Raw genomic sequence first — 13,291 nt, 5'->3', positions numbered from 1 at the left:
AAGTAGTTGAGTATGGAGGACCACAAGAGTCATGCAAAATGTAATAAAGAACTTCAATATTTAATAACTACCTGGACAATAAAAATAGCAATTAATAGATTTGTTTAAAAATTCGTTAATTAATCTATAAATAAATAGACAAAGTTACAAAAAAAATCATTATGTAACATTTTATTAGGCAATAAAAAATGAGATTATAAAAATAACATAGAAATGAAATATTAATCCATTAATAAATAATTCAAATTAATATAACAATTTATAAAAACAACATAAAATACTCAATAAGTTCATCATTTTAAATTGCATTTATAAATTCTTAATTAAATAATGGAATTTCAAATTGTATTTCAAAAAGCGATTTAAAACGAGAAATAAATAACTGGATTTATAAATTGAATTACAAATACAGGTTTAAATTAGGCATTTAAAAAGGGCATTTCCGTTTGACTTTTATGTTTTCATTTTCCCAATGATTCTCCTTATTCTTTTCGCTATTGGATTTGCTTTTCGTTTTAGCCTCTCTATTTAGCTTTTCCGTGACTCTTTGGGTCCTCATCTGAGATCTATAAATCTGCGCATGACGTACAATCAGAGCCAATCAGCGAGCTTGTTACATCCTCCTGGCCATAGCTAATTTGCATTTCTCATTTGACCATTTGCAAGGACCCAAAGAGTCACGGAAAAGCTAAATAGAGAGGCTAAAACAAAAAGCAAATCCAATAGCGAAAAGAATAAGGAGAATCATTGGGAAAATGAAAACATAAAAGTCAAACGGAAATGCCCTTTTAAATGGCTAATTTAAACCTGTATTTGTAGTTCAATTTATAAATCCAGTTATTTATTTCTCTTTTTAAATCACTTTTTGAAAAACATTTTGAAATTCCATTATTTAATTAAGAATTTATAAATGCAATTTAAAATGATGAACTTATTGAGAATTTTATGTTGTTTTTATAAATTGTTATATTAATTTGAACTATTTATTAATGGATTAATATTTCATTTCTATGTTATTTTTATAATCTCAGTTTTTATTGCCTAATAAAATCTTAAATAATGATTTTTTTATAACTTTGTCTATTTATTTATAGATTAATTAATGAATTTTTAAACAAATCTATTAATTGCTATTTTTATTGTCCAGGTAGTTATTAAATATTGAAGTTCTTTATTACATTTTGCATGACTCTTGTGGTCCTCCATAGTTGAGTAGCGCTCACATGTTAATTTTGCGAGTCAAACATGAGGAACCACTGACTATGATTGAATCATGTTCAGCATAAAGCTGTTTTATTTATTTATTTATGTAAGTGCAGAACCATATTTTTCGAAGTGCACTTTAATAATGTCTGTTAAAGTGCTTGAGAGACAGTAACCTGCATAAGTTTTTCTCTGTAAGATCGGCATTTCCTGATTTCAGCAGCTGAATTGTTTGGGACCTCCAGCCACTATCGGGAGGGCTTTACAGAATCAAATGGGGTCAATATCTAATTCGTATAACAGTTCGTTTTAAAGGCAAAAACACGTTAATTGGCAAAAACACTTAAGCATATGGCATCACTCATGTTCAAGACTGTTCGATCTTACAGAAATATACATATACCCCAACCCTAACCCCAAACCACAACAAAGTTTTAAAGTTTGAGGGCTTGACATAAACTATTGTCATGTAGACAGATTCGAAATACCAAGTATAGTGAAGCAGTTTGTAAAATCCAGTTTCATGATCTAATGATGAGATTAGGAGCATCAAAGTTTGACTTCAATCATTAATTTCAATCTTTGACATGAACTTATTCAGTCAATGTTAAAGATATCAAGGTTATATTTTCTTTATATTATGTAGGATGATTTTATGTAGAAAACAGTAAAATGACTTCGCTGACTAGGTCACATTTTATCACCAGTATGCTCCTGTTCAATGGTAGAGCATTGTTTTAGCAGCACAAAAGGTCATGGGTTCAAATCCATAAATAAAATGTAAACCTTGAAATGCACTGTAAGTCATTCTGGATTAAAGAGTCTGCCAAATCCATAAATGTAATGTAAATGTGTTTCCTGAGAAACAAACCAACAATCTTTGTGCTACGAAACACAATGCTCTACCAGATGAGCTAGATGAACGCATATATGGTGTACATATAAAAACTGTGTAAAAAACACTGATTATCTAACAAAAAGACTTTTAAAGGGACAATTATATCAATAATAATATGGTTATCATATTTGTACCATGATTTGACCAAAATAAGTATTTTGCAAGGGAATTGTTGTTCTAGTTATATTATGTACAGTAACAAAATGCTTTACAATAAGACCTTAGAAATAAACGGCATAGTGGGCAGATCTGTGTCTAAGAGACCAAAGTCATATAAATATTATGTGGATGGAAAAAACATACTGATCTACTTTTCGTATGTGTTGTATAGTTGCCAGAGCAGAGCAGAGCCATATAATAAGCATAACATGTAGTCTGAGTCTACATGGGATCTATTCTGGTCCAAATTCCCATTTAATCCCCTTCTGATATAGAAACAAGAGCATTCTGGGACTCTGATAGTGTCTCCAAACATGAATGACTTGAACTGTCTCAACATGATCTCACGGAAAGTCACACAAAATTTGATTAATTTATTCATGTCCATGGCACAAAATGCAGCTTTTTCATTTTTTTTTATAAATAGTTTTTGTGTGAATTGCACGACTTTCTTTTTCATGTCATTTTATGTATTGTTTTATCATTTTCCCCCCACTATTTTTAAATCATTTTCGCTTGGGGTTACATTTGGGGTTTGGTTTAGGATGTACTTTTATGTATTGGTTTCTACATGTTTTCTTCCGCTTTTAAAGGAAAAGTCTACCCTTTTGCCATATTAAACTATGTTATTACCTCAACCTAGACAAATTAATACATACCTATCTTTTGTCAATGCGTGCACTGTACAGCGCGTTGTGAATGTGTTAGCATTTATACTAGCCCCATTCATTCCTATGGTACAAAAAAAAAGTTTTATTTTGTGACACCATACTTACTGGTATAACTCCTCATGTCACAGTCTTTAAAACACGGAAGTGTTTGGTGGCTTCCCTGTTTGGTACCATAGGAATGAATGGGGCTAGGCTAAATGCTAACACATTCACAACGCGCTGTACAGTGCACGCATTGAAAAAAGATAGATATGTATTAATCCGTCTAAGTTGAGGTAATAACATAGTTTAATATGGCAAAAGGGTAGACTATTCCTTTAAAATTATTTTCACCTGGAGTTGGGGTTTAGAGTTGGGGTTTGGGTCTAAAAATGTAACAGAAAGTCATTCTAACCTCAACCCCAAGCGACAACGATAAGAAAATAGTAGAGGGCAAAACACTTATTTTGACAAAACACGTGATGCACATGGTTCACCTGACGCAACAAACACATATTTTAAAAACACGAGCAACACACATGACACTCCGAACACTTAATTTAAATATGCGCCCCTCGGAAGAGCAGTCACGAGCCGCCACTGCAATATAGGAAAGACAATGAGAAAACAATACATAAAATGAAACGAAAAAGAAAGTCGTGCAACACACACAAAAAACTATTTATAAAAACGTGCGAGTGTAATGAAAAAAAGCTGAATTCCGTGTCGTGGACACAAATAACTGGATCAAATTTTGCGTGACTTAGTCTGGACATAGTTCCTCTTTGGATGGTCCACACCTGTGCTTGGTCGGAAAAACCGCCACCTGAACGAGTCGCATGGCAGAACCACTTGTTCAAACATCTGTGAAGGAAATCTTTGGAATAACAACTGGGTTTGCACGAGGCTTTGTTGTAGCTGAAAGTTCGAGGATACACATCTGAAATGTTTTCAGTTTGGTTTGGCGCTGCTTGGTGTGGCACTCCTCTAAATGTTGGACCGGCAACCTTGTATTATATTTGAGAAAAACAATACTGTCAAACATCGCTTTTAATCACGAATCTACTTGAAAACATGTTCAAGAAACACTTTAGTGAGAAAGTCTGGCTGGCCGAGTAAGACAGGTATTTTGATGTACCCATGAATTTTATTATGTTCCCATATAGCTAAAGCATCACATTAGCAGCACATGGGTTTGATAAAAAGTGTACAGCTAGTCTGCACTGTAAGTTGCTTTGGACAAAAGTGTCTGCCAAATGCATAAATGTAATGTAAATGTATTCTGATTTTTTGCCAGCAACATATAAATTACAAATGATTCATTAAAGTAGATGTTTCGTCTGTGCTTAATACTTTTAAAAGGGCTATATCATTAGTAAAACTAATGTTTTTTCTGTCTGTTGTATTTAACATCACACTTCTGTATAGTCTCTATTGAACAACCCTGTGAGTGATCGGTCACATTGCATTAAAGACTCAAAATGTGAAGCAGTAATGCAGTGTTTGTCTATTGTTTTGAGTGATGTGTGATTAATGTCTGTTTGTTTTGCAGGGGCCCAATGCTTCTCTTCATATTAAGATGAAGTTATGGAAGTTTGCTGCCATTGGCCTGATTCTCTGTGGTGCTACACTCCCCCTCCTCATCTTTAAAGCCACACCCTCTTCTAGAGCCCCACCTCCTCCTCTTCCTCCTCCCCACCGCAGAGCTTCATCCTCATCATCACCATCATCTTTGTCTACACCATCTAACTCCTCATCCTCCTCCGAGACAGGTGTAAGACAGCGGCGGGTCAGATCTGCTGAAAGTGGAAACTCTCTGATCACAGAATGTAAGACAAAGGTTTAGTTTAACAGAATAGCATATGTTAAGTGGCTCAGTGAAAATAACCAACCCTTCTTTATTCTTTACCTCAGTTATGGAGATGTTTCAGAGCTTCACAGCGGGTGAGCTGAAGCAGGTCATCGGGACGCTGCTGGAGAGGAAAGCCCGGCGAGATGCTCAACAGAGTAAGAGAACCAAGCGGGCTAAGAAGCCCAGCAAACACTGTTCGCTACGGGACGTGGAGGTGATGGTCAGTCAGCTGGGTCTGGGATACGTCAGCGATGAGACTATAGTCTTTCATTACTGCAGCGGCACATGCATCGCCGACCGCAGATTCTATGACCTGACACTGGAGCACATGAAGCGTCAGCGACTGCTCAAGAAAAACCAGCGTAAAAATGCTCGCCACAGCCCGTGCTGTCGGCCTATAGCATACGAGAAAGACATCTCTTTCCTTGATAACTTAAGTCGATACTACACCATCCCAGAGTTGTCGGCCCAGGCTTGTGGATGCGTGTGACATTGAGGATCGTAGTACATGTTTTATTTATACAAGACATCAAAAGATGACAATAAACCCAAATGCTGCAAGAGCAGGATCCGTTTTGTCCTCAAAGTTGTGAGATGTGTTTCTTTGTCTACATGAGATATAAACGCTGGGTTGTCGGATTCAACATTAACACTTCCTGGAAATATATTTAAACACAATAGGTGTTTCTCAATATCAAGGATACTTCGTTCGCAGGACTGGTCCTTCCACGTCACTTCCTTCAGGGGCTAGGCGAGGCTCCTCTTAAGCATTCGGAGAACACGTAAATGAAACAGGCTAGCAAGTGCACGTCATTGCGTCATTACGTCAGTAAAAAATGTGTGCTTTCGGCGGTGCGTGCATAGGATTGTGGGTGATTTGAGAGCGTGAAGGCTACACATATGCATCCTTTCCTGTATATGAGATATTTTCCGAATGAATGACTCAGTCCTTGGTTGAAATTCTGAGGATCCTCGACAATGGAACAGTCCTTCCTGATGTCAATGACGTAGCGTCCTCGAAATTCTGGTTTCTGAGGATCCTTCCTTGACATTGAGAAACACTTACCAACTCATGATCTAGTTTTGCTGCTGTATATGTTGTCCATAATGCCTTCACAGGTCAGTTTCAAATAGCATGAACTGTCGGCTGAATGTTGTGTAAATGTGTAATGATACAAACTAGAAAATTCATTAGGGTTTCGGTAAACAAAACACAGACACCATGGCACATCCAAACCTAAAACATCGAGATGGAAAGAAATTCCCTGGCCAGTAATCCCAATGTTCAGCTATGACATTTCACAAATCAGATAATAATGGTGAAAGTATGTACTCCAGCTGTTACTGGGGCATATGTACCATTATGTACATATATGTATACATTTGGTACCAATATTTAACTTTTTAGGTCTAAAGGGGTATTTTTTGAAAGGGAACTGCCCAAGTCACAGCTGGGGTACTATTTTGACAATTTTTTCTGACAGTGTATAATCTCCATATTAAACATCTACCTCAGCACCAATAGTCAACAATGTTTTTAACATTAACACACATCTCACACACAATGTTACATTTTCGATTCAGTTCTAATTTAAAGGGAATATTGTATGATGATCATTAATGCATTTAAAATGTTTGAATTTCGCTTTGCCAAAAACTAACACGACAATCAAAAATATTGTGAAAAAAGAAACGCTTGACAATAAGATCATTGAGTTGTTTCTCAAAGGAAAGCAAACACCATTTCACAGTTCATCATGTACTTCATCCTGATCTCATGGAAATTTGTATGTATTTTAAATTGGCTAATTAATAGGAATTTGTACAAAGAAAAAATGAACCGTATGTATGAAACATACAAAAACTATAAAGTAAACCCAGCCCTAACTTCAACGGCACAGGGGTCAAGGCAAATCGTACAGAAATGTACAAATGTAGTCGTACAAATGTATACGAATTAGCCACCTCGTAAAATACGTAAGAATTGCTATGAGATAGCGATGGATTGTTTTGTGTCCTCTGAAAGTACACTTCAGGTTTTTAAATATTCAAACTCATTCATTACCTTATTTCTCGTAGAAAACTTAACGTCAGAAGAATTCAATACACTGTGGTTAAAGACTTATTTCATGTGGTGGTGATTTCGTATGAATTTGTACGATGTGAATTGTATAGAAATATACAATTACACATGGATGAAACCCTGCCCCTTACCCCAAATGTCACAGGTGCGAAAGCAGATCAAGCAACGCTTTCTAATGGCAATTTATATGTATTTTACAAGATGGTAAAACATTCATACATTTTTGTGCGATGTGCTTTTGGCCCAGTAAAGTTGCGGTTTGGGATCGTTATTCTTTATTTTTGTGATAATTTTACATACTGATCTCACGGAAAATCGTGTTATTCATGAACATCAGCTGATGTCATTCACATCTCAAAGTTGTCTTCCGCCATTTTGAGTAACTGAAGTGGTCGCAAAAGAACTAGAAGCTATGCCTTCAATATGTTGTGAGCATCAAAATCGCTATTTTTACAACACTAAGAAGGTTCAACACAACTAGTTGAAAAAGGAGCCTCATTCATTCGCATTCGTAAATCGATTCTTTATGTCTGGCAAAGATAGCGTTGCGGACACCATAACAGCTAAAGTCAGTTGTTTAAAACCTTTCTTCTTAGTAAACTCTGTGTACACAAAAAATGTTCTCAATCCTCGTGTTCATGTGTAGAGATCCAGGTGATACTTCAAGCAAAGTTTCATGTTGTGTTGTGCCTTTCAAGTGTGGTAAAAATAATGGTAGTTCGGTAGCAGCGGACAGCGGCTGAAAGAACGCATCAGGGATCGAGTAGGCATCACACTCTAACCAAGACATTTATTTTTTTTAATTAGCGTTTCTTTTCATGACAGTCGAGGTGCGAATGTTGTCTTTCGTAGCCATTTCCCGTATCCGTAAAAATCATAGACAGTAGCAGATAAGAAATCCTTAAATCGTAGCAAGCTAGCCAATGCTTGTCAGTAGCCTACTGGTACTTGGTAGGTACTCAAGTTGACGATGACAATTCATCAATTGTGACAAAATGTGATTAATTTATTCATGTCCATGGCACAAAATGTAACTTTTTTACCTGCTTTGAGCACGAATGTCTTTTTCGTGTTACTCGCACGAATTTCTATAAATAGTTTTACGTGTGCATTGCACGACTTTCTTTTTCGTGTCATTTTATGTTATGTTTTCTCATCGTTTTTTCCTATTTTCTTACCATTGTCACTTGGGGTTTGGGTTAGGATCACTTTTTGTTCGATTTTTAGACATCCTAACCCAAACCTCAACTCTAACCCCAAATTCAGACAAGAATAGTTTTAAAAGCGGAAGAAAAACATGAAGAAACCAATACATAAAAGTACATCCTAACCCAAACACCAAATCAAACCCCAACCCCAAGCGATCATTTAAAAATAGGAAAGAAAATGAAAAAACACAATACATAAAATCACACGAAAAAGAAAGTCATGCCACGGACACAAAAAATGATTTATAAAAAGACACGAAAAAGACATTCTTGCTCAAGGCGCGAAAAAAGCTGAATTTCCCATGGAAATTTTTTGTGACTATAACACGATTTGCCGTGAGATCACTTTGTAATCTTACGTCTTTGTACGATTCACTTCATACGAATTCATATACGATTAGTTCGAATTCGTTCAAATTTATACGAATTGGCCGCCTCATGAAATAAGTATGTATTCCCATAAGATTGTGTCCAATAATCCCAGCAAATCATGCCCAAAGCAAAACATTTATATATTTTAGCACGTCTTGAGTTGTGTTTAAGTTATAAGGGAATCTCTTTTAGCAGGATTAGATGTATTCTGAACATCGTGGCTGAGGTCTTCCCCTAGTTAACCTGATCAAATCCACTTCATCCTATAACAGATGAGTCTAATCCACTTAGCTCGTGTCAAGCGCTGGCCAAAAATACTGAAGTAGCAAGAATTTCTTATCTGCAAAAATACCAAATAAGGCTACAAATGAGGTTGTGTCCTGATTTTGAACTTTCGATGAACTGAAATAAGTAATCGGATAACAAGTGCAGATACTAAAGATGGGTTACATGTTTAAGCTATGCTTTGAATATACTATTATTATATAATAACATGATGCTATACTGGAATTACTGCCCTGTATTGAAATTTTGTATGCATGATGTCATCAAATGTGAGATTGTAAATGTGATAAAGATTATTGACACAACAATCAATCTAAATGAGAATTAGTTACTGCACTTAGTAAACAGATTAAGCATAAGTCTGATCAGTTCATTACAGTAGAGGAACTTAAACAAACCATGCACTTTAAAAGGTGCTATTATATCAAACATTCAACATTGCATTGCTTTAATTTTGTATATATTTAGTTTTCATATGCAAAGATATATGGATAGGTTTATGCAATACACTTATGTAGTCTTTGTGCATGTATATGGTTGTAAGAATCTTTAGCATGCAAAACCAGAAATACTAAACCGGTCATCGGGTTTGTTATGATCTGATACTCTGTATCTAATTCCATATGCATTTAAAACACTTCTTCAGAGTAACTGCATTTACTAAAGAGTTAATCTGCCCATCCATATGGCTTCAGTCACTGTACACCTGTTACATTGGGACGCCCTGTTAACCCAGCACACACCCCCATTACACACACATACATGTGAACATACACAGCATTTGTGTGCGAGGATTGTTGGACCCTGTTGACCAACTGCAATAAACATTGATGCAATGCATCTATATAACAAAAGTATATTTATTAAAGACTAAGTTATGGTTTGTTAATTTATTTAGATGTATCGTCACAACATATTCAGATCATATTATTTATTGAATTTTTTGGGTGCCAAAAAGATGTCATGTATTATATTCATAAACAAATATGTAATATGTTTAATAAACTGTATTAACTTTTAAAACAGTTCTGTGTGATTTGCTTTGTGAGACCATACACTGTTCAAAGGTTTAGGGTCATTTGACCAAAATTGCTGAAGTTTCTCATCCTCTTAAAAATCCTATAATCTGTAGGTGTCTGCTTAAATGTTTGAAATGATTTTTGTGAACAGAATCTGCGATTTAATGTTGCTTATAAATTGAATTTTTTTTTTGATAAATGAGTACAAGCAAAGTCCCCTTAGAAAAGTTGCGCCATCTAGACATCATGCAAGATATCTCTAAAATCGCGTGATAAAATAAACACCAACAATAAAACCTTACATAAACTGTACCATAACTTTTTTCTTAAAGGGATAGTTCGGCCAAAAATGATATTAAACCCATGATTTACTCACCCCCAAGCTGTCCGAGTTGCATATGTCTATCGTTTTTCAGACAAACACATTTTCGGATATTTTAGAAAATGTTTTAGATCTTTTAGTTGATTAAATGTAATGTTAATGGTACTTTGAATTATTTGAAAATAATGTACACTCCGCTTCATGTTGTGCCGCATAAACACTTTGGGTGTGCATTATTTTCGTATAATTGAATGGCCCGTCGTCAATTATTCCTTACATAAGTAAGTTGGGGTGAGCGGGGAACAAATCAATGCAGGTTTACTGTAACACGGCTACTTTACATATTTATATAGATGGTTTCAGCAGTAACAACATAAACAAGTGGCTGTCGTGGTCCAGACTAGGGGTGGGCCGATCCACTTTTTTCATTACCGATCCGATTTCGATTCCTAAATTCTGAGTATCGACCGATACCGATCCCGATCCAATTCTAGTATTTTTCTTGATCCATTTAGAATTGTGTGTGTGTGTGTGTGTGTGTGTGTGTGTGTGTGTGTGTGTGTACACACACATAAATATATATACGGTCATTGTGTTTGTGTGTGTCTTGTGTGCGTATGACGCGTTTAATTCACCGCTACTCCAGTTTATTAACTCCGCGAGCACCAGACCAACCAGAGTTTTTGTGACCTTAAATATCTTCATATATGCAATTGTTTTTCACATAAAGCTGTTGAATATATTAGGAAGACTTTGAATATAGTGTGTTTGTTTATGGTGCTTATGTGGTGTTTATGGTTATAATAGTCTGACTTTTCTATAGCATGATAGTAACAACAACGAGTAACGCACAGTATCGAATTTGGATCGGCCCCGTTATTCCGATATCCGATCCAGCAAAAAAGGTCTGTATCGACCCGATATCCGATCCAAAGTATGGGATCGGCCCACCCCTAGTCCAGACGTAACTTCCAGTTAACTCCGCTAAGAATAAATAACAAAGAAGTTCTTTAAACGTAGTTTATTTATATAACAAGCAAAAAACAACACATAGATTACCTAGGAAACGTTATTTTTTTGACGAGGCATTTTTTCAAGAGATCAGTTCAGCAACTAGTCAGACCATTAAAAAAACGAAACCGGAAGTAAAGTTCGGATCCAGACGTGTATCGTGTCAGCGAACGTGCGTCCGATGAAACCGTCTACATGACGGGGCTGTTGAATGCTTTATTCTGATTGGCTGAGAAATGTTTCATAGATGTAGATTATTTTTCTGTAAACCGCACAGCTGACCTGTCAAATGTCTTACAAATAGGCACAATGTTTGTAATAACCGTGGTATAAGAGAAATAATTGACTCAAGTCATTTGAATTTTTTGAAAATACTCCACTTTGTGTCGCTCTGCATTACCATCCTGGGTGTGCATTATTTTCTTATAATTCAACGGCCCGTTGTCAATTATTCCTTACAGGGCTGAGTAATCTGTGCTTTCGGTCTTTTCTCTCACTGTCAGAAGATGATGAAATTTGTGAAAGGTGAAAAGTTTTAATGTGTTTTGGTTAAGATATTGAACAACGAGTGTATTGGAGGCATGGGAGTCAATTTTCTTTATCTTAAGGTTTTTTTTGAGTTGGGTGTGTAAGTCACCAAATCCAATTTTATTTTAATCACTGTCTTGTTACCTAAAACACAACACTATTTTGAAACATGTCAACAACCCCTAGTAACTGATAGCTGGGATTGAAAACATTTTTACACAGTGGGGTTACAGTAACACAGTGTTACAATTAATACTCAGTTATACAATGATAATGAAACGAAAACTATGTAAATATACTATTCATCAAAGTGATAAGTGTTAATACAATACCAGGGGAAATAATTGACATTTATCATTTTTGTCTTAATTGTGCAGCCCTTATGGTTAGATGAAGCGTCATGATGGATGAACTTGTGGATATCTATCTATTATAGACAGATATATAAACAATATCCGCTTTTAGTATATAGACACAATTTTATTGAATTATTTGTGTTGATGGATCCTACCTTAGATCCTCACGTGCAGAATGTTTTTATTATTGTGTTTTTTCAATGGTGATATTTGGCATCTCTATCTAAGGTAGGATCCATCAGTGTTTAAACTAAACTTTCTAGCAGGTGTTACCACAAACCCTCTGTTTGTTACAATGAACCCCACCTACCTTTATGGAGTAAGTTGTAACGTTTGCACTCCTGTCGCTTTCAGTGTAATTGTACGATAACGGTAGTTCACACAAACAAACTTAAGGCCTCTATCATGCACCTGGCGCAATTCAGCGCAATGCACGACGCAAGTATCTTTTGCTAGTTTCAACTCGGCGCAATTATCATTTTCATGTTTAGTGCCATGTTATTTATTTTAAGCAAATGCATTTGTGCCCAATTGTGCGCCCATGGGCGTTCTGGTCTGAAAAAGAGGTTGTAACAAAGGGCTGCTTACACAAAGCGAGAGAGAGAGAGAGAGAGACGAATCCATATGCAGAATGTTTATTTAAATATCCCAAAAGGGAAGGCAACCAAACCCAAAAAGGGTAATCCAAAATGTAATCCAAATACAGGCAAAGAGGTCAAAATCCAGAACATCCAAAACAAGAACCATGAAACAAGAATATCAAACATAAAACAAGACAATGACAAGATCCAAAAAACCACTCGGTAAAACAGCTGTTACAAATACAATACTTTGCAAGATGATATGAGTTTGAACCAGTTTTATAGTAACAAACAGGAAGTGGAATGTGAAGCATGAAAGTGGAATGTGAAGCATGACATAACCAGATTTCAAAATAAAAGACTGGAAACAGAACATGATATCAAAATAAAAGACAAAACCCTTAGAGGTGTGTTCAGGTGCATAGTTGGTGCGTTGCTATTTTGAGGCAACTAAAATAGACTACGCCATTGACCAACAAAAACCTGCTCTAAAGTCTAAAGTCAATGGCGTAATATGTTTTTGTTATTTAAAGAGCGTCCGGTTCGTAAAATTATCACACACATGGTTGCGCAGCAGACAACACTTTTTATAATATGAAAAATTAAAGGATTAAAATGTAAAAGATTATTATTGAATCTCTTGGGCATAAATGAGGACCGATTATGAGAGAAAAAGTTGCTTCACCTGTAGCCTGGTAAGTAAATAAATGCTTTGCTTTAAAAATTGTGAATGTTTTTTTAAATGCTACCCTGCGGATATTGAT

The 13,291-nt window shown here is 35.7% G+C and overlaps 1 protein-coding gene across 1 annotated transcript; it reads left to right on the top strand.

Annotated features, from left to right (window-relative positions):
* The first annotated feature begins 4,473 nt into the window (after positions 1 to 4,473).
* Positions 4,474 to 5,799, top strand: nrtn (neurturin). The gene is made up of 2 exons (XM_065241889.1): positions 4,474 to 4,739; positions 4,825 to 5,799. The coding sequence occupies exons 1-2, from the start codon at positions 4,490 to 4,492 to the stop codon at positions 5,250 to 5,252; spliced, it is 678 nt and encodes a 225-aa protein (XP_065097961.1). The 5' UTR covers positions 4,474 to 4,489; the 3' UTR covers positions 5,253 to 5,799.
* Positions 5,800 to 13,291: the final 7,492 nt, after the last annotated feature.

This window comes from Paramisgurnus dabryanus, chromosome 14 (genome assembly GCF_030506205.2).
Source record: "Paramisgurnus dabryanus chromosome 14, PD_genome_1.1, whole genome shotgun sequence".
NCBI classification, from domain to species: domain Eukaryota; kingdom Metazoa; phylum Chordata; class Actinopteri; order Cypriniformes; family Cobitidae; genus Paramisgurnus; species Paramisgurnus dabryanus.
The sequence above is the reverse complement of the archived record's forward strand: the minus strand, read 5'-3'. Positions and strand labels throughout refer to the sequence as shown.